General features: G+C 40.3%; 1 protein-coding gene across 1 annotated transcript; it reads right to left on the reverse strand.

Annotated features, from left to right (window-relative positions):
- Positions 1-54: 54 nt before the first annotated feature.
- Positions 55-19233, reverse strand: dpp4 (dipeptidyl-peptidase 4). Its single transcript, XM_017459029.3, has 26 exons — positions 18870-19233; positions 16037-16121; positions 15331-15426; positions 14466-14557; positions 13049-13123; positions 12905-12957; positions 12308-12377; positions 10879-10996; positions 9056-9210; positions 8112-8209; positions 7855-7984; positions 7641-7679; positions 6836-6934; positions 6616-6686; positions 6102-6155; positions 5766-5893; positions 5615-5665; positions 4855-4953; positions 4700-4769; positions 4160-4354; positions 3220-3274; positions 2901-3000; positions 2430-2488; positions 2203-2275; positions 1949-2022; positions 55-1434 (listed from the first exon to the last, which is right to left on the reverse strand). The coding sequence occupies exons 1-26, from the start codon at positions 18870-18872 to the stop codon at positions 1342-1344; spliced, it is 2235 nt and encodes a 744-aa protein (XP_017314518.1). The 5' UTR covers positions 18873-19233; the 3' UTR covers positions 55-1341.
- Positions 19234-22969: the final 3736 nt, after the last annotated feature.

Consider the following 22969-nt stretch of genomic DNA (forward strand, 5'->3'; position numbering starts at 1 on the left):
TAATCCACTTTGGCGTAAACATTGAACAAAAATAAAGTCGCTCTACTTTACAGCAAATGGATAGACGCCTTCTGACCAATCAGAATCCAGAATTCACTGCAATGTGCTATGAATGATGTCTACATTAAAGATGTAAATGTTCTTTATGTTCTTGTACCGGTTCAGAAATAATGATCAATTGTTCATTTAACGTTCAGTTAACACAGCTGTAATATTTATTTACGATAATTCGATAACCTGTAATTACACGTGCAGGAATTTACAATAAATACGTCGTTTTGTTGTTGTTTTTTAATGTACAAACTGAATAACTGTGTATATCCTCATGACACAGCGCTTAATATCTCCTGATTGGAAATGAAATACAAGATCGAGGCAGTTTACACAAACTGAAGGAAAACAAAGAATAAACTTGTAGAATAAAGGAAATAAACTTTAAAGTAATTGAGGCAGGAAATACACTTTGTTGCCCTGAATTATACACGTTATTAATTCATATATTTTTTTAATCATATTGGAGATATGATTAAAGATAAGCCAGAACAGTAGTTCTACTTTTTTTTTTTTCCTTTTCATTTTTTTAAGCATTAAAAATCTTTTTAGAAATGTTTTATTTAATGTACAAGAAACATGAGGGAAGACAACATATTGTAAGCTCTAATTAGCTAATTTAGCTAAATTATCCATCCATCCATCCATCCATCTTCTACCGCTTACTCCTTTTCAGGGTCACGGGGAACCTGGAGCCTGTTTTAGCTAAATTATGCAGTTTAAAAAAAATAATAATACATTTAAAAGACGTTTCGAAACGTTTCGAATTTAAGAAGACGGAAAGAGGCTAGGTTTAAAATGGGAATAAATCACTCAAAGAGAACTGCTCGCTAGAGACTTTCAGGTGACGTGTGCGAGCTTGAAGAATCCGGAAAGAACCCAGCATGGAAAATGTCGCGGCTAGTCCACGTCGTAGAATTTGAAGATGTTTTGTTCGGGCTCGAATTCATACCAAAAACTCGAGAACGATACCGAAATCAAAATACCACTGTGAATGGAATATCAGCTGCCCATCCGTTGCTAAGCAACACGCAAAGCTGTCAGGAAGCGGTGTGGTTAAGTGCCGCTTAAATACTCTCGATCGATCAAGTCGGCTTTGGATCTAGATCCATCTTGGATGAAGATAAAAGAATATACACTTATCTTATTGGGGATTTAAAAAAAAAAAACACTTGCAATAGCATAAATAGCAGCGAGAGAAGAAAAAAAACATGGTTTGCTTGGTGATTTGAGGGACGTAGAAGTCCAGGAAGTGAGTCATGTGACGGATCCGACGTTTACAGCCACATCTCATGCGAAGCATTTCTTCAGGAAGTGACTCATGTGCGTATAGACGTGCTCGTACGCCGATCCTGCGAGACTGTGATCCTCGTCCGTGTACCACTGAGAGACGGGGAGGGGGTGTTATGGGAGAGGACAGTCAGAGAAGGATGGGTGAAATATACAGTCATACAGTAATATAATATAAACAGTACAAACGATGGAGTTTCAGGAGCGCAGTTTGATATTTAAAGATGGTGACTCAAGAACTATACGCTTTATTCACGTATTTATAGTATTTTTTATTTTTTTTTCCATTTCATTTCCTGTTATTTTTTGTGAAACGTGAGTCTAAATGTCTGAGACCGCACTTAAAAATCTGTGGATGGAACATTTCGGCGTGTTCCCGATGACGTTCCGATGATCTACATAAGCTCACGTTTTTACACAAACTGTCCACGTCATCGAAGCAAAATTCTAAAAGTCGTGTGAATATTCGACTTTTCAAGTAAGCTGCTATATATTCCGTAACATTTCGATTATTCAATTAAGTTAGAAAACAATGCGCAACGGAAGCAAGTCTCAGACTTTTGGATCGCGCCGTAAGTATTTATTCCGTTAAGTATATTGCGTTTACCATCGACTCGAAATCCACTTGGTGGTCGACGAGAGCTTTGGAGATCTGCGCCCCCTGCTGGAAGTGGACGTTATCTGGAAAGACATTTCTCAATGACAAGAAAAGCACCTCATTTTATCATGTCACAGTGCTGTTGAAGACATGTGGTCCCCACAAATTAATTGATACCTGAATGTGTGTGTGTGTGTGTGTGTGCGCATATGCGCGTGTATGTGCGGGAGGTCTTGATGTGGGAGTGTGTGTGTGTGTCTTACCGTCGGCCGTGCCGTGCACCAGCAGGTACTGAACGGAATCGAAATTCCTCGCCCGTCCCGTCACTGTGGAATTCTGCGCAGATCACATCACATCATCAAAACACACTTTCCACACGTGCACACGTATAAATCACGCAGCGTTTCCCTGCGCTGACTCACGTTTCCCCAACCAGTCATTTCGGGGAAATTCAGAGCGGCGCTGCATAACACACATTCCTCTAACTTACATCATAGAAGGCTGCGTTTTCGTCCGGAGTTAGCATGTAGCGCTCTGTGTAGATGGAATCTGTTCGTTTACAGAAGAAAAAAAAATATATAGATATATAAACCACATATAAAATATAAATTTTTTTATATAATAAAAATTTCAAAGACATTTTTATATAGTAACTGAATTCCCACACTGCTGGAAATATACATTATTTTGCTTTAATTCATTTTACTGAATTAAACTGAACTTTTTTTTTTAAATTAAAAACTAAATTCCGTTAAATTTTTCGAAAATTGTAAGATAATGAAATCCGGGACGTTGAGTTGTACGATTTTCGACCACGGAGCGCAATTACTCAACACATAATGTATACAACCACATCCAGAATTATTGGCACCCTTTTAGTAAAGCTTGGTTTAAAAAAAAAAAAAAAAAAAAAAAAAAAAGACTGTGATTAATTAGCTTAATATAGAATCCATTTCTATACCGTAATACTCCCACTTTGATACCGGGGCGACGGCCATGCCGCACTTAAACGCTCCACTCCCTGCTCCCAGAGCCATGGAGGTGACGTAACCACCGTAGGACTGAAAAATACATAGAAACATCCATCACACCATTACAGTCCACATAAACGGATTTTAAAAAAAAAAAACATGAATCGTCGATATGGTGACGTTTTCTGTAACTTTTATGGAAGGAGTCTCCAGTGCCAGCGCTTTGTACCGGTCACTTTCCACTAGCTAATAACGAATAATCAGCACGTCTATTACAGTAACACAATATATAAGATTGCGAGGACTTACCCAACCCCAGATGGCGATCCGATCTTTATCGACGAAACCCAAATCAACGAAATGCCTACAACATGAAGAACAACAATGTGACGGTAGCATGAGGACAGTTTGGTACAATTAAGCCAACCTAGTTTAATCATAGTGTGTTGTTTTTTTGGTTTTCATCCAATTTATAATCAGATTTTTAATATTTCCAACCGTATATCGTAATACGTGTAGATCATGATCACCATTTTTTTTTAAAAAAAAACAACGTTTAACGCCTCAGGACGAAATTGGCCGAGAAACCCCATTTGGAAAGATGTATCACGGTCCGGAATGCTCGACTGCGTTCGGATCAGCCGTTTTATAGACATAAGAGCCTGTTAGAAAGAGAAAATGACAACGTCTGCACTCGGGACCATTATCGTAAATCATTATATGCCGGATTTTGCGTGTTTAAAGTGTTCTGTTATCCTTGCTAATGCTAAATCCAGTTGAAGCGATGTAGAATTCAGGGGCGGAGCTTTGTGTTCACGGGCAGGCTCGAGGAGTAAAAAAAAAAACAAAAACAAAACAAACAAATTCAAATTTTATTCAACTCCACTTACCTCACTTTCAGAGACCTGACCTATCGTGGCATATTTATAGATACAGAAATCGTACCTAATGCACCTCAGAGTGAAATCTTCCCTAGCGGACCGTTTACAAGCTTTTGCAGATTGAACTCCAAAGCCACTGCACTTTAATGTCAAATAAACATGGAAAGACTCAATCGGGGATGGGATAGGACAGTAACCACATTGTAGGTAATTAATTGAACCCAAACACCTCAAAACACTGTCTGAGGAGCGTGTAGGACTCGGATACGTTTGTTCTTGGAATTCCCGGCGAGTCGACAAGGGTGTGATGGTGTGACGGAGAACGGAATAACACGCAGGTTCTCTGACCCGCACCTATCACTCATTACCTGGCGGCAGTGATCTGGTCCTCCACTTCATAGGTGCCCAGTCGTTTATAGATCGCGTGCATGATCTGGTCCCCTTGGTATCCGCTTCCTCGGCCGTCGAAACTGGCCACGATGATGTTTTCCGTGCTGGCCAGATACGTAGACCAGTTGATCCGGAAACGAAAGTCTGACTTCTGACTGCACGGCCCGGCGTAGCTAGCAAAGACAGAGCCACGTGTGAGATCATGGTGCTACGTTTACTGAATTAGCGGGATACAGTAAATTGCTAACACTTGATCCAGGCTATGAATAATCTCAATTATTACAGATATATTAAATAATACTGATAATAATAATAATAATAATAATAATAATAATAATGTAGGTCCCAAGGCTTTCTCCATGCTCGAGGATCCTAACGTTTTTTTTTTTTTTAAAGTGAAAACCACAACTAAAACAAATGAGTGCGCACACACTACCTCCACTTGTTCTAAAGATGTTCAGATAAAAAAAAAAGAAGATGCAGGCAGGAAAACTTGAAAATGACGTGAAACTACTTACACGTCAATCAGCAGAGGGTATTTTTTGGCCTTGTCGAAGTTAGGAGGCAGAATCATCTGGTACCACAGGTCTACGAAAGACGACAGTTTGGGCTCAGTGTCAAAATCGGAATGAGGTCAGAATTCGAACGACGAGTTCCTCGGGTATAACCTCACCGAACCCGCTGATCTTCAGCGTGCCGTGTAGCTGCGAGGGCATCGCGATGTCCTGGAGAATCGACTGGAGGATTTTATTGTCCTCCAGAACCCTGACCTCTGAAAACAAATAGAACATTTCAACACATTTTCACATACTAGCTATTACTATACTGTTGTGCGTGTGTGTGTGTGTGTGTGTGTGTTTTAAATACGCATGTTAAGTAGTGCACTCGTTAAAACGTAGCTACGTTACAAATGAACCACCTCAGTAACAGGAAACGCCATTTTTACCTTTTTAGAGGGATTTCTGCACACTTTGCCTTATCTTGCTGACTAGCTTGCATGCTTTTTCGCTAGGATATCAGTTTGCTAAGTTGCTCGTAGCCAAGTGCTACTTGCTAACTAGCTGGTAACATTTTTCAAAACGACGTTTATTTATAGATGGATGCGTTTGCTAAATAAAGCCTAATTTAAACATAGTAAGTCGATTATTATTCGATTACCGCTCCCGGTTTGCTAACTAGCTAGCACGTTAAAGTAGTAGTTAGCTACATAGAACCCTACATCACGAGTTGTTGCACTGTTAACAGGAACTATTAAACATTCCAATGCGATTTAAAGCTTAAAGCGACTCCTGCATTTTGTTTGTTCGCTTGTTTTTCTGCTAACTAGCTACGCTAGTAGCATGCTAGCACACCGTTATAATAGTTCTGGTGATTTTTCCAAGTAGGACGAATCCATTTTACGGTGAGTTTGAGGAAAAGCTCGGTAAGTTTACCTGATCCATCACCTCGACTGTCTCTTATAGTGTACAAAGGCAGTCCGGGACCTTTATCAAGCAAACAAAGAAGCAGAAACGGCGTGTGACGTTCTGTTTTACGGGATGTTCAACACTTCGGAAGGAAACCGAGGAATATCTAAGGTTGTACCTGAACAGCTCAGTCGGTAGTAAGTGCCGTTGGTGCTAAAGTAGGCGGAGTTATATTTACACCTGTCCTCCATCAGTGTGCAGGTGAGACAGACGGGTGGGGAATGATTCGCTCCGTCGATCGCGATTCTGCAGAAACGACAAAACACGTATTTGTGTTTCAGCGCAGCTTGTTTGTAAATGTTTTGTAAAAAATTCATTATTCATTTTTCATTTTAGGCTTCATGGAGGAACTGTACGTATGGAAATACGTCTCCTGTACAATCACGTTTTCTCAAAACGAGTACGCGTAAAAGATTATTAAGTCATTTCCGACACACATACACACGTGACTCACTTGTAAACATTTCTCTGGCCTGGATGGTGATTGTGTTCGTTACTCACGTAGAATCTGTGAACAAATAAAACATTTAAAAAAAAAAAAAAGACAGAAATGTAAATAAAATAACAACGATAATTCATCCTGATTTCTACCGAACGCCGGGAATTTCTGCGTCGACGTGGGCGGATCTTAAAGCCGCAGACCGAGTCGTACCCGTACGAGGTTGCGTGACGATCGCACAATAGGACGGCACACCGTTAACACGATTAAAGACGATCACAACGCTTCCGCTCATATATATAAGTTCTGCATATATTGTTACCCTTTTTTTTTTCTAAGCGTGAGGAACGATGACGTGACGTATCCGTTAATTATTACCACGGCGTCTCGAGACGCTCAGGAGCATCACGATTTAACGTTAACGTTAGTTTTCCAGCAGCTGGTTGCGCTTGGATCCTGCGTCACATCTGGATTCTGAAAATATCTGAATACCTGTGAAGGGAAAATCCGAGGGTGAACGTGAACTCACATGGCGTCTCTGGTCACTTTGAGGATGTCGGTGACCTCCCACCGTCCAGATGTGATGGCCAAGACTGTGTTCTGAAATAAACGGAGGCCAATCGCTATAGCGACGGTTACTTTTCTCGTTGTCCATGAGTGATATTCGAAAAGGTTATTGAAATGAACAAGCGATGATGTCCAGACACGCGTCCGGATGTTTCCGGCCGTGGCCGTGAGTAGTGACTCACCCCGCTGATATGATGGATGTGCTTAAAGCCGTTTGAGTCGCTCATGATGTAGTAACAGCTGGAGCCGTCGGGTTTAAACACGGGGTCGCTCGGCGAGAACTACGAGAAAACGACAAGAAAGAAATAATCAGAGAGAAAGATGGACGGGAAGAGAGAGCGAGAGACTGAAAGAGAAAAGAGTGAGGGAGAGAGAACGAGACAGAGAGACAGGAAAGAAAATAGACAGACTAAGAAAGAGGCGACGAATAAAACAGACTTCATCCTGTCTCTTTGTCAGTCCCTTGTTTTCTTATTGCCTTTCTGTGTCTCTCGCCCTCGCTCTCTCCATCTCGGTGACAGAGACGGAAAGAGGCCGAGGACAAGATAGACAGTGAGACGCACAGGGGAACGGATAGAGCGGTCAAGACACGCGAAGACAGATCGAGTGAGAACGAGCGAGAAAAGGAGACAGAGAGAAGCAGATAGAGACAAACGGAAAGACGGATAAACTGAGAGAGAGAAGGACAGACGTAGAGACAGTTATACAGAGAGAGATAGAAAGAAAGAAGAAGGATAGAGGGACAAATAGGGCGAGACAAGAGGAGAGAAACAGAGCGACAGACAGAGGGATCAGATAGAAACAGAGAGAGACAGGTGGGGAAAAAAGATCGCTAAAGAGAAAGAGTAATGAGGAGAACGATAGTGAGACAGAAGGAAAGAGAGAAAACAAGGAAGTCCAAAAGAAAAAGACAGAAAGAAAGATTAAGAACAAATGACAGTAGACTAAGAGACAGAGAGAAAGAGAGAGAGAGAATGCATCACGTACTCGTCCGACCCAACCGGTCTTGCTATCCACGTTTATTTCCTGCGGGAAAAAAAAAGTGAATGAGTAAATGAAATCAGGGGGGAAATTGATACACCGAGGTTTTTAGGATATACACGTGTTAGGTCAGAGGTCAGAGGTCGGTCATGCTTATAGCCATGCCCCTGGAGCAGTTCACGGTTTTAATAACACAGAAAGAGTTGTGAGGTCGCGTTACTGTCTTTCCGCTCCACGTCTCGCCGCTGAGTTCATACATCTTCAGAATGACGTGACTCTGCGTGCGGTACTGCCACTGAACTGCGAGTCTCTCGTCCGTGGCCCACGTGACGGTGCTCAAGTAGTGATCTCTGAATAAATAAATAAATAAATAAAACACAATGAAGAGGAGACCATTCGACAGGAAGGTCGAGGAAGGTTGAGGAAACGCAGTAAACACGAGGCTCGGCCCAAACCACGCTTTCTAAAATGCGTTACCGTGCAGCAAGAGCGCTTGGCACCAAGATCTCCGAAATTCTGGAGACATTCGAGGCTTCGACCACAAACAGGCGGACCGTCGGGTTCGGCGTTCCAGCCTGGAACCGAAAACACACAAAAACATCCATCACTGCTGTTTATCATAAACATCAGGACTTATCCCACTGCACTGTTCAGTTCTGGATTCTGATTGGTCACAAGGTCTTGATTCATTTAAAGCGGCAGTTAAATCTTCTGTTTTAATGCTTTATCGTTTCCATAGAAACAGCTGCTTCACAAGGACTTGTACAGCACCGCTCCACATAACATAATAAATAAAAAAAATCACTGGTAAGTTTTCTTTAACGAGACGTTTATTATTATGGAAGGAGTCTCCAGTGCCAGCGCTTTGTGGTACACTCAGAGGTAAAGCTGTAACCTTTCGTAACTGTTCCTCGGTAACCGTGTTTGTTTGTTTGTTTGGTTTACTAACTTCAAGAGAAAGAAACAAATGGAGGCTGGTGACGGAACGACCGTTTATAACGTAGGCGAGAACTTGTTTCTCGGACATTACACGTAATAAATATGGATAAAACATATCTTTAATATATGTTTTTTTTTAAAAAAACGTTATTATTTGAAAATTGGTTTGGTATGAAAGGAATAAAAACACTTGGATGGATTTGATTTCATGTCCAGAAGAAAAGCTATGCATGATAAGTCCACCCATAACCCCGCCCCAATTCTAACCTTAACTCCCGTAACTGTCGCGCAATTTATTCTGACTTCTACAATCAGTTAAAACAATTATCCTTTTAAATACCTATCAGGTATCTCCGGTATCATTTTGCGGCTGTAAGATTTTGACTTATAATACTGCTGGAATTCTGACGCTAAATATCAATCATGAGTGGAATTTCAGCTCTTCGAGTCTAACATTATCTAAATTGAGGTCTCGGTCTTACCTTAGGATACGGTATGGTGACCAATTCTGGATATTGACCCTGCCCGTACCACGAATACTCGATGACGTGAACATCTGTGTCGTTGAACTCGGCGAAGGCAAGGAACGTTCCGGACGGAGACCACCACATGGCATGGTTGGTGGAAAACATCTCCTCTGTTGGTTCAAACAAAATAAAAATGAAATATATTCAATTCAAAAAGCATGATGTTTATGATGACATCACAAAATGCTATTTAAAAAATAAGCCGGACTTATGTAGTTAGGACTATATCGCCTACAATGTCATCGATGTGCACGTCTGTGGTTTTTGTACATTTATAAATTTAGTACTAAAATTTAGAGATAAGTTAAGTAGGAAAACTTTTTTTTATAAAAATTCAAAGTTTCAGAAGCTTGAAAAGCTTCTTTAATACACGGGTTATTATTTGGACAATAATCAGTGTTAACTTGATATTGAAGACTAAAAATATTGTTACCGTGGATACAACAACTAATCGATAAAATGGATGATAATCGATGATGAAAATCGTAGTGGATGAATCTCATTATGGATTAGTTGGTCTGCGCGGCACGGGGTGTGTTTACTCGTTACATTACTTCTGTTCCGAAAACACGCTTCGGAGAGTAAATACTAAAGTTGTGTCCCAAATGAAGTACTGAACACTTACACTATTACTCTACCGTCTAGTGTGTGGATTTTAGAAAGGTAATATCATCTCAAATATAAGGCTGGCGTTATATTTATCCGTGTTATGTTGTGTTGTGTCATGTTATATGACTTAATGTTACGTTATGCTATTTTACAATATGTTATGTAAAGTTATGATAGCTTATATTACGTCATGTTATGCTATATTGTTATTTTACGTGATGTTATGTTATGTTACGTTATGTTATATTACATTAGATTCAATTACATTATGTTATGTTAAGTTATGTTACGTTACATTATGTTATGTTTTATGTTAGGTTACATTATGTGACGCTGTTACCTTACATCATGTTACGCTACGTTATGTTACGTTATGTTACATTATGTGACGCTATTTTATGTTACGTTATGTTACATTGTTATGTAATGCTGCTGTTACATTGTTATGTAATGCTGCTGTTACATTACGTTATGTTATGTTATGTTACATTGTTATGTTATGTTGCTATGTTACGTTACATTGTTATGTTACGTTATGTTATGTTACATTGTTATGTTGTTATGTTATGTTATGTGATGTTACATTGTTGTTACGTTATGTTATGTTACATTGTTATGTTGTTATGTTATGTTACATTGTTATGTTGTTATGTTATGTTACGTTATGTTACATTGTTATGTCATGTTATGTTATGTTATGTTGTGTTATGTTACATTGTTATGTTATGTTATGTTACGTTATGTTACGTTATGTTACATTGCTATATGTTATGTTACATTGCTATATGTTATGTTACATTGTTATGTTATGTTGTTATGTTACGTTAGGTTATGTTGTGTTATGTTACATTGTTATATGTTATGTTACATTGTTATGTCATGTTATGTTATGTTGTGTTATGTTACGTTATGTTACGTTATGTTACGTTATGTTACATTGCTATATGTTATGTTACATTGTTATGTTATGTTGTTATGTTACGTTATGTTATGTTGTGTTATGTTACATTGTTATGTTATCTTACTTTGTTATGTTGTTATGTTGCGTTATGTTACATTGCTATATGTTATGTTACATTGTTGTTATGTTATGTTATGTTATGTTACATTGTTGTTATGTTATGTTATATTATGTTATGTAATGGGTATGCTATATCGACCCCTCTTACCCTCATACACCCAGTCGGGAATGCCATTCAGGATCACAGGACTTCCGTTACTGGTGACTGGTTCTGCTGGTGCAGAGGGGCTGGACTTCACATACACATTATTATTCCATACATATGCCTGTTTATATATATATATACATATATATATATATATATATATATATATATATATATATATATATAGAGAGAGAGAGAGAGAGAGAGAGAGAGAGAGAGAGGAGATCAGATTTTTACACAATATGTCTATAATGTGTATGAGTGTGTACATGGGTGTGATTTTTTTAAATCATTAAATATATATATGTTTAGTTCAGCTCGAGAACAGTGCACTAACACATTCCCGAGAGAGTGGTGTGGGTTGTTTTTTTTGTTTTTTAATGCGATTCCAGCAAGATTTTATCTTTAAACCCCATCATCCAAGCACACGCGACAAAGGTAATAAATGTAAATGATGGGCATGATTAAAGGGCCATCGTAAAACTTGGCATCTTTGTCAGGAACCGAGATAACTCCATCAGATAACTCCCTTACACAACTTAAATAGAGCCATCGTTAAGGCATCGACTTCACCCTTACCAACACCACCATTATAGAGGTCTATAAAGAGCTGAGTCACACCGATCACGTGACGGAAAGTCTTCTGGACTACCGCTGTCTTATATGTATGATATTGGTATCAGTTAGTATCAGGGGCTGGACGTTATAAAGGTACAGCAGGTTCTGAAATCTGGAATAGTTATAATGTTAATAATATAGAACACTAATCACATGTGACATCTTAAACATTAAACAGTCATCATATTCTGTCTATTAACCAATCAGTGTTCCGTAAAGGGTACAGTACTGTACTACTACGGCTTGAATGAGTCCTTAGATGATAAGCAACACTGTGCTTGTCTTTTTATTGATTTATCAAAGGCCTTCGACACTCTGGACCATGACATATTATGAAATAGGCTTAGATGTGTAGGACTATCAGAAAATGTCATTTTGTGGTGCACTGCTTATTTATTTAAAGGGAAGAACCCAATGTGTACAGGTGGAAGGTATTCCGTCAGATCCTATGGAGGTTGTTAAGGGAGTCCCTCAAGGATCCGTGCTAGGGCCGCTGTTATTCAGTATATTTAGACAAAATTACAGATCAGAATTTCGACACTGATAACGCTATGAATGCCTGCGTTTATATTTTCTCATCACATTTTCTTAACAACATCACAGTATTATAATACTTTCCGTTCAAGTTTTATAACATTATGTTGGATTATATTATATACGGTACACGTGACGTATTGGTAGTTTTTGAAGTTTTGAAGTGAAGTGTATATGATAACGGTATTGTTAAATATCACAATATACTGTACTTTATGACTGATTATCGGCACACAACTAACAAGAATAAAGCAAATCATTATCATTTGCTTAAACTCACCAGTTTGTGGCCAGTCGGAGCCCAGGCGAGGTACTGAACCTCATGCGGGATATCTGTAGCGAGCAACTTCCTGTACAAAGAGCAAAGTGATATTTACATGTGAGCAAGCGGTCAGATATGAAGCTCGTGGGATTAACAAAGACCTTGTGGATTAACGTGGACGTGCGGCGCCGTGTGATGGATTTACAGTGTTCAGTCATTCAATCATCCTTAGTAACCGCCTGGTCAGGTTCAAATGAGGTCATTAGTTTGTTTCTAAATTTAAGACCAATTATGAGCTGGAGTGATGGAGCTGAGGTGGAGGAACTGTCAGAGCCAGAATTCATACACCATGATGATAATTCTGACATTTGAATTTTTTCCCCCTAGTGTTTTCCAGAAAGAAAAAAAAAGAAGGAGAAAAGAAATAGGCCACACCCACTGCAGGTTTAAATCTGAATATGTCATGGATTGAACGATGTGTGAACAGATATTCGGATAGAGTTCGGTTTCATACATGAACTGACAAAATGAAAAATAGTCTTGTGTTTTAAAGGTATTTTTGATCAGTATAATTATTATCACCAATCTCAATCTGATCTGATAAAAGTCACAGACCCGTTCTCCCGGTCGTAGATTAAGTAAGTCGCCTTATACGAGTGTCTCCAGATCTGTAAGAGAACAGAGAGCACACCTTGCGTAAGCGTAAACACTTACGACGGCAAAACTGCACATGGATCATTAACGTGTTCAACACTGCACCTTTGAGTAGTTGGTCAGTAAACACACAAACTTGCGATCGGCTGATACCGTGTAATCGAAGGCTTTATAGAAGTCCTGTGATATAAAAAAACACAAACACACACATTTATTACGATGAGGTGTAACGTTCACATTCAAAGAGAATGCTTTCGTATCGACACAGAACGCTCTCGCATTCATGAAAAATGTTCATTAGACATTCACACGCACTCAAAATACTCTCACATTTAAAAAAAAATAAAGGAAAAAGATCTCACATGGACACAAAATGCTGTTGCGTTCACACGATATGTTCACATTCACACAAAATGCTCTCACATCTACCCAAAATGTTCACATTCAAAGAGAATGCTTTCCTATTAACAGAAAAACTCTCGCATTCACACACAAATGCTCTCACATCTACTCAAAATGTTCACATTCAAAGAGAATGCTTTCCTATTAACAGAAAAACTCTCGCATTCACGCAAAAATGCTCTCACATCTACCCAAAATGTTCACATTCAAAGAGAATGCTTTCATATAACACAAAAAACTCTCGCATTCACGCAAAAATGCTCTCACATCTCCCCAAAATGTTCACATTCAGAGAAAATGCTCTCACATCTACCCAAAATGTTCACATTCAAAGAGAATGCTTTCATATTTACACAAAAAACTCTCGCATTCACACACAAATGCTCTCACATCTACCCAAAATGTTCACATTCAAAGAGAATGCTTTCATATTAACACAAAAAACTCTCGCATTCACGCAAAAATGCTCTCACATCTCCCCAAAATGTTCACATTCAGAGAAAATGCTCTCACATCTACCCAAAATGTTCACATTCAAAGAGAATGCTTTCATATTTACACAAAAAACTCTCGCATTCACACACAAATGCTCTCACATCTACCCAAAATGTTCACATTCAAAGAGAATGCTTTCATATTAACACAAAAAACTCTCGCATTCACGCAAAAATGCTCTCACATCTACACAAAATGTTCACATTCAGAGAAAATGCTCTCACATCTACCCAAAATGTTCACATTCAAAGAGAACGCTTTCATATTAACACAAAAAAACTCTCGCATTCACGCAAAAATGCTCTCATATCTATACAAAATTTTCTTACATTCACACAGAATGTTCACAGTTAAACAAAATGCTCTGACCGTCATGCAAAATGGTTTCACATGGGTTTAAAAAAACAAAAATCACATTCACATACAATATTTACATCCATAGAGACACTTTCACATTCTCACAAAATGCTACTTTGTAAAATGGTCTTACGTTGATTAAAAACATCTCTTACATTCACACAAAATGCTCTCGCTTTTATGCAAAATGCTCTCATTAAACATTCACATTCACCTAAACGCTCTCACACCCACACAAAATGTTTGCGTTCAAGCTGACGTATCTTACGAGCGTCTCTGCCAGAAACTTCTCTCCCGTCTCCGAAGACACGTCGAACAATAAGATCGATTCCTCTCGCGTGCTATGCAGATACTCATGATCTGTTAAAGAAATCAAACAAACAACCACAAATCAATCGGGTTTGGTGTCCAAATATTCTAAATCGTGTCCAAATCCTTACACACTTGACTGTAAAGACGCGTTTGTACATGAATAAATAGTCACAGTGCAACATTTGTGGTAAGAGAGAACTTTTGTTGTTGGCCACACTGTTGCTTTAATGCTAGCCCTATCGCTAACTTTAACTTGCTGCGTTTATATGAGAATAAACAGTCATAAGCGACACATTTAACCAGTGGCGTGAGTGCTACGAGTAAGGAAGGAAGAGTCAAACCATACATACATTCGCACTAGCAGGGAACTAATCGCTTGCAGTTTGTGTCTTGTAGGCGTGGCCTGTCCAGTGTTTTGCCGATATATATTTTCCAGCGCACGAATCAGTGTGAAATTTGGTTGCGTGTTTTACACGTTGCAGTAAGCGCTCGTTCTAGCTTTGTTCTCAGATTAGATTAGATTAGCAAAACAAGCTAGCCGTACTAGCTACGTACACTCACCCGGGCCCGATCTCTGCTACTTTCTTCCCAGTTTTAATTTTTCCTCCTGACGTCTCTGTACACGTTTAACGGGAGCTTATAAGCTCTTCCGACAGTGAACGCGAACTAATCGCGGGTAGAAATTACAACTGAAAGTTCGCATAGTCGCTTGCTGAGTTATACGGCGTAAACACTGAGGTTTGGGAACAAGATACGCTACATATGTTTGTTTATTCAGTGTGTGTGTGTGTGTGTATTGTGGAGAACATGGCCTGCTCTACCGGAGATCCAGCGCATGTTAAATGATCTGGCTCTGATGGTGCTGTTGAAGTAGTCATGAAGGGTGAAAGTCCTCTTGGGTTCTTCTGGGTTCTTCTCTGTGAAACCACACACACACACACACACACACACACACACATCAGGTATAATTGCACAGAACCCTAGTAAGTAAGACTTAACAATGTGTACTGTGCATTTTTGCATTGAATCGCTCCACCATGTCGAAATTTTATCGCTTTCCAAACCTTAATCACCGATTATAAAAATGTTTTCATGAACAACAGCGTTGGTTCGAGGCCAAGTAAATCTCAGGTCAAAGTTAAACCACACAGTGAATAAATCATCCTTTAAAAACAGCGACTGTGTAAAGACTGTGTAAAGCGCATGGAGCGCGGTATATAAGAAGGAATAAGTCGATCTTTTTAAATCGGTGGTAGATGCTACGATCAAAAAACGTGAATTTGTGCTCAAATACATGATGTGCTAGTGGAAAGGATGTGGTTTCTGTGCAGATGGGGAAAACAGACTCTGCAAAAGACTGCAAAAGCGGTGAACCGTTTTTTAATCTAGCAAGGACATCGCTTTATTGACAAAAATACGACCACAGAGACAGTATTAAATGAGACAAGACTGTCTGGAACGTCGACATTTCTCTCAGATGTGTTGAGAAACTTGAGATGGCACTCGACTGGAAAGCGTTACACATACCGTTAAGATAGATAGCCGTTGGTACAGCTATCAGAGTGACCACCGCAGCTGCACCCAAAACACAGAGGATAATCTTCCCCGCTTGCTGAAATAAACAAAACCGGCTTTTATTATTAATGCGTACACAAGAGATTAAGCGTGTGTGTAAATTATTTAATGTCGTGACGTTTTTTGTTTTCTTTTTAAAAAAATGGGAAGTAACACAATCTAGTTCCCCTAAGTAGACCAATAATACAAAGTTCCTTTTCCGCCGTCACAATAAATTACGATGACTGTTGTACGTAGGCTTGAAGTACAAGGTACTCGGTGTCTCTTCAAGCGTGCGCTGTCCTGTTATTCATCACACATTAACCCGTTTTCACTCATGGACGATTGTTCCATGTGTAAATCATGCACTGAACACAGTAATGATGAGCGATGATGAGCGCCGACACTGCTGTTCACGCCTATACTATTCGTTTGCGCTGCAATAGAGAAGGGAACCATTTTGAAACGAGCGCTCATGAAGCCTTTCGTGCATGGTGTCGACACTGACGGGCGTTTTTAAGGGAAATACCAGAAAAGCCAATTGACTCGTGGTAATTTAACACAAACTGTTATCGAGAGTTCTGTTCTAGACTCCGTGCTATTCTCTGCGCAGGACGTCTCCGGTGTTTCTGTCTAAACGCACTACGCAAAAAAGCGCGAATGGTGTAAAATATTTTGAAGCAATACCCAAGACGGAGAAGTGCAATTTTAATATATCTAATGAATCGGTCTAAATATATTAGATAGACAGATGGATGGATGGATGGATGGATGGATGGACGGACTTTACTGAACCCCAAAGGGCAATGTCATGCGTGGAAAGGGTTAATAATAAGGGAACGTCCATTAGAAGCGAAATTTCTGCTGGAACACTGACTGATCTGCTTAATCTAATGCGATTCCGTTCACTTGTTTAATGAACTGTTCACTGGTGAGATGAGATGTGATGGTGAAAATAGTTTGACGTTGGAATGGGAACGTGATTCAGTTTAAAGCCAATAACGCATAATAGCCTATTCTATTCCAGCCAAGTGAAATTTTCCCCCAAATTCCATTGGGCTGTGTTTCAAACGTAACACTACCATTACTAAATACTGCACTATTAAAATGCTGGGTTATTTTTAACTCCGTTGCTGGGTTTGGGCCTGTCTTCCACTGACTGGATTCAACTAGAATTCGTTTGGTTTTTCATTTCCTCTTCCAAGTAATCCCACAACGACCAATCACTGATCGCGGTTGTTCCAAAGCAGCAATCACTGATCGCTATTCTTCCTAACAACAAATCACTGATCGCTATTGTTCCAAACAACCAATTACTGATCAATATTGTTCCAAACAAACAATCACTATTGTTACAAAGCACCAATCACTGATCGCTATTCTTCCAACAAACAATCACTGATCAATTCTGTTCCAATCACTGATCACTACTGTTCTAAACAACCAATCACTGATCACTATTGTTCCTATAACCAATCACTGATCATTATTGTTCCAAACAACCAATCACTGATCATTATTTTTCTAAACAAACAATCACTGATCACTATTGTTCCTATAACCAATCACTGATCATTATTGTTCCTATAACCAATCACTGATCATTATTGTTCCTATAACCAATCACTGATTATTATTGTTCCAAACAAACAATCACTATTGTTACAAAGCACCAATCACTGATCGCTATTCTTCCAACGAACAATCACTGATCAATTCTGTTCCAAACAACCAATCACTGATCACTATTGTTCCAAACAACCAATCACTGATCTCTATTGTTCTAAACAACCAATCACTGATCTCTATTGTTCTAAACAACCAATCACTGATCTCTATTGTTCTAAACAACCAATCACTGATCACTATTGTTCCAAACAACCAATCACTGATCTCTATTGTTCTAAACAACCAATCACTGATCACTATTGTTCCAAACAACCAATCACTGATCTCTATTGTTCCAAACAAACAATCACTCATCACTATTGTTCTAAACAACCAATCACTGATCATTATTGTCCACCCTCACACTTCTTTATACTTTGTTTTAATCTCACTCCTTGGAGATATTTACAGGAATTAAAGTAAGTTACTCCGACATGTTCGTGTCTATTTCCTGATGCCTCACTACCAATGCTTCATGCGCTGTGTATCAGAAACGATTTCTATGTGTTTTTTTTTTTTTTAAAAACATATTTTTTGTAAAATATGTAAATATCTAGCCTGTGGCGCCGTGACCAGAGACGACTTCTTTCCATAATGAATAACTTATAGTCTCTTACTTTATAGTCTGATAAAAACTCTTTTCTGTGCTTCAGAAAACCTTCCCTCTTCATGCAACACATTTTGATACAAAAATATTCAAACGATCATGACCGTGCAATGAATATGCAAATGAGTCCGTGACGTCACCTGGTGAACTTTAGTAACATTTTGAGTACGAATTAGGTATTTTCCCCTGAAAAGAGTTCCCAACTCTGAATGTAGTCATTTTTATACATAAACTGGGATTTAAAAAAAAAAAAAACACCCAATTCCATCACACCCAATCACACACTGGACCCAGTGCCGGGGTTCAGACTTGAGTTATTCTCAGTCCAGTGATAACTTTTTTGAAGTATTTTTTTTAAGTGACCTGCAAACAAACAGATGTACAAGGAGCTGTTCTGTTTTGACCCACACACTACACACTCATGCACTAGTAGTCTGTAATATACTACACTACACGGATGCGCCCTTGGCAACTAAAAGCAGCGCGCGTGCTAACCAAGCTTATAAAAGTGCTGCATGCACCGGTACTGACCATTTCCGGTCTCGCGGTAACGCTCAAGATCCCCTGTTGCTCGGTAACGCTTCTGATTCCCCGAGTCCGGTCCCGCGCGCGCCGAGTCTGTGCGCGAGTTTGTTCCTGAGCGGATTTAGTCAATCAGAAGCGGTTCCGGTGGGGATAGATTCTTGCTTTCTTTCTGTGCGTGTTAAATATTAGCTCAGATTGGGCTGTAAAGCGGGGGCAATAAAATCACGACAGATTAAAGTTCGCATTGAAAGAAAGAAAGAACGAAAGAAAGAAAAGCACCGCATGCGCGCGCACCAATAGGGAAAGTCTGTGTGCTTTGGAGAGAAAGGAGTACTAGTAGCAGTTGTGGCACGATTCCTTCCTCTACTTCCTGCTCTAACACGCACACACAAACACACTGTGACTTGAATCAGGTGCGTGTAAAGTGCACGTGCATTTCTTTCTTTCATTTGTTTGTTTTTTTTGTTTGCTTTTTTAACGTTTGTTTGATTGTTCGTGACAGTCACTGACTGTACGCACGAGCCTTCGAGAAGCAGTCCCTAACGCACGTGCGCGTACGTTTTTTGTGTTCCAAGAGGACATTCACGAGGACGTCGCTTCAAACCAAATGATCTCGAGATACTATCACATTCGATGATCACGCTATAGGCTACTATCTAGTGACCTTGTAGTTGTCAACAACAGTGAGCTGTTTTTAGAGGAACTGGTTTCGGGGTTAATATCACGAACCAGGGCAACATTTCCAGTCTAGCTACATCTCCAAAACCGCACACACACAAATAGAACCCAGAAGTGAAGGAGTAAGACAGGGTCACCGTAATCTCACGTAATTTCCCTCGCATAATCATCGCGACGTATCTTACGATAGAAATACGATCATAAATATAGCGTATGATAACTGTACGGAGGTAAACGGGGCGGTGACGCTGCACCGCCGTTACGCAACATCAACACGCCGTGGGCTCGTATCTCCTGGGAGTGTTGCGTTTCCTGTTTTCCGGCCGAGCGGCTCCGAATGCCGAAACGAATTCCTGAACCTCACGAGTACTGACAAATCATCAAGAGATTGCGGCACGTACACTCCTGAGTACTTCAAACGCGCGCGCGCGCGTGTGTGTGTGTGTGTTTCTTTTTGAATCTTCATTTGAATGACGTGATTTAACCCTAACTCGGTTTTTATAGCTACGTTTGTTTTGGGTTTTTTTTCACGTGTAAAGCGACGCCGGTCAGACCGATCCGTTTCTCGTACGATGTTTATTCCTCGAGCCGAAGCGCCTTGATGTACGGCGTTTGAAAAACGACGGCGACTATAAACGAACGTCGACGTCCCGGTCTAACCGCCGGTTTAGTAGGACCGCGTGAAAGCGGCGTTAATAATACAGCGTGAACTGGTTCGGGTCGCGTGGATGGAACGTTCTGGATTAAAAAGCCTTTCCACCAGCTTTACAGCGGAAACGGTTCTTATCGCCAGAATAAATCGATAAATCGATACGGATTTGGAACAATTAAGACGGAGTGCTCTCGGAAACCCAGATTACTTTCACTTCCTTCCTTCCTTTATTTATTTATTTTCCCATTCCCCTATTTTTCTAGTCGTTTCAAAGGTCTAATTCGTAGTTGCGGTTATTTTATACGTGCTATACTGTTCTCGTTCGATTTGCATCGTAAGAATTTTTGGATTTTGTCCAGCTTTAACAGAAAAAAATTTCAGTTTGCGGATATTTCGACTTCTGAAAATGCCCGCATTGGTATAAACTGCCAGGGGAGGATTATAGTAACTCCAATCATCGCTCTTTACGACCGCGGTGAGCAGAAAAGCATCTCAGGACGCACAGCGCAGTAAACCTTGAGGTCTTTTTCCGGGTTCTAGAACTATACCACCCCCCCCACACAGTTTGATGTCGGAAACGGCGCACGTCGTAATCCGTAGAAGATTCCGGATTCCGAAAGGAGTTGTATTATGTCCGTGAAGATCTCGGGTGTATTATCGGAATAGACGCTCTTCCGGAAACGGACGGAACGTTCTCGAGAAGCGGTCCAGAGCTGCAGGATTTAACTGGAAACATGTGTTTGGCTGTAATAATTACTCATATTCGTGTCGACCCAGAGTGTGTGTGTGTGTGTGTGTGTGTATCAGTGTGTAATCCACTGACATCTGCTTTCTCAATAACCCCATTGTACATTTTGATAAAAACATATTCAGAGCCGCAGTACCGGGAGTATCAGGAGACGAGCGTTACTTCCTCTCGGAACATTCCTCAACCGTTTACCCTTGTTAACGGATCTTTAATGACCAAAAAACAAGTTATTGTTGATTCGTTGCTTAAAAAAAGTAAAGAAACCTAGTGAAAATGATTCGCTGTTATCACCACGGTCGTGACGGACTCATAAACCTGACGACGAGGTCGCTGATTATTTGATCGCTAGCCTTCGACATTCTAACATAGGTTACGATTAAACGTCAAAAACTCTTTTATTTTTTTGTCGGGTTTTTTGTTTCCGTGTAAAGTAGCTAGCAGGTACTAGCGACAAACGTAGCATCGTGGGTACATTTCCGTTACTCGCGCTAAACTAAACGCGTTGTAAATAAACGGTTGGTCTGTGTAGAGAATACTGTATATGACTGTTTCAGAGTGTTTCCTGTCTCGTCCTGATTCATCTCTATCTCTGAGGAAGCGGCTTGCTTTGATCACGCCGTGTGTGTGTGTGTGTGCTGTAAAATGATTTCGAATCCATAAACGCGACAGGGGAACATTGTTGCGCTGAATTACACTCCACGCTGCCTCGCTTTTCCAGAAAAAGAAGCAATTACACACGCGACACAAGCCATTATGGAGCACTTTGGTTCGAGTGTCACAGCGACCGCCTCGTCCAATCGGACGGACGGTTAGGCGCGGCGTCATTTTATAGACGTGGCGTCGGCTGGATAGAGCCGGACGTGTCCGCTTCGAGACGGTTCCTTTTTGTCTTTAGACGTCATTTTCCTCCGCCGGCTCGATCACCTGGAGGACCGACGCGACGTTTGTTCTACCTGCTCATTCAGGCTTTTATGCTAATGAGGAGACGGGAATTAAAACACCGTTGGTTATTTGTTTTCTCGTTTTGCTTTAACGTTTCACGGGACTCGTACCGGCGTTTGAAAACCGAGTTCACAAAAGTTGCCTGTTCATGAAAAATGAAACGTTCCTTTTGTAGTTTGGGAGTATGGTCGCTTTGGTGGACCGAAATCATTCACGAAAAACATACCATCAATGAATACGACAGGGTTAGGCCCCGCCCCCCGCGTCTTTTCTTAACTTAGCGCCAGATTTACTCAAAAAACATGGTATTAAACGTTTAACTCATCTTACATGCTCGTTCCAATTCTTCCGATTTTGCTATTGTGTTCAAACTCGTTACGAACGAACGGAAACCTTCTCCCGTTATCCAAGATGGCCGCCGCCATGATAACCGTTCTGTCGTTCGGCTACGCCGATTCAAGATGCCGCTTCAGACGGACGTTTACGCAAAAGATAAATCGTGTTAGCTTGAGAAGGAACGGATTTAAGGCAAGGGGAAAATTCGCCGCTCTCGATTTTTCTTTTTTCCCGCCCAGACTAGCGGATATTATTACGAGTAGAGGATTACCGACGGAGTTTCTCTTTCACGATGCGGGCGGTGAAGTTTCACAATGTAGGGTGTAAAAGTCTTTCGCAAAAAGGTGGTAGATGTCGCTGGCTAAAAAGGTCTCAAAGCAAACAAAGGAGCTGCTTGTTATTTTCCTCTCTGGAAGTCAATGAAAGCGTCGAAATCGGTTCCCATCAACTTCGGAAGACGAGCGACTAAAAGCCTGTTAAAAGCTCAACAAATACAAATACGCTGTCTTTTAACGACCGGTCCGCGCACATCTTCTCCAAAGCGGACTTCCTCCCAAACACACACACACACACACTACTGTCTAATGCATCGTGTATACGACGCACGAAAGCGGAATTGAATCCCAGGAAGGTGCGTACGCATGCAAGGTGCCATCTCAAACACCTTTATCGAGTGATGACGTGCAGCGATGATGGTATTGGGCAATCGTTCATGCTTCTTATTGCCGGTTTTGCTGAACACACGGACAG

Source organism: Ictalurus punctatus, chromosome 27 (assembly GCF_001660625.3).
Source record: "Ictalurus punctatus breed USDA103 chromosome 27, Coco_2.0, whole genome shotgun sequence".
In the NCBI taxonomy this organism is placed as follows: Eukaryota; Metazoa; Chordata; class Actinopteri; order Siluriformes; family Ictaluridae; genus Ictalurus; species Ictalurus punctatus.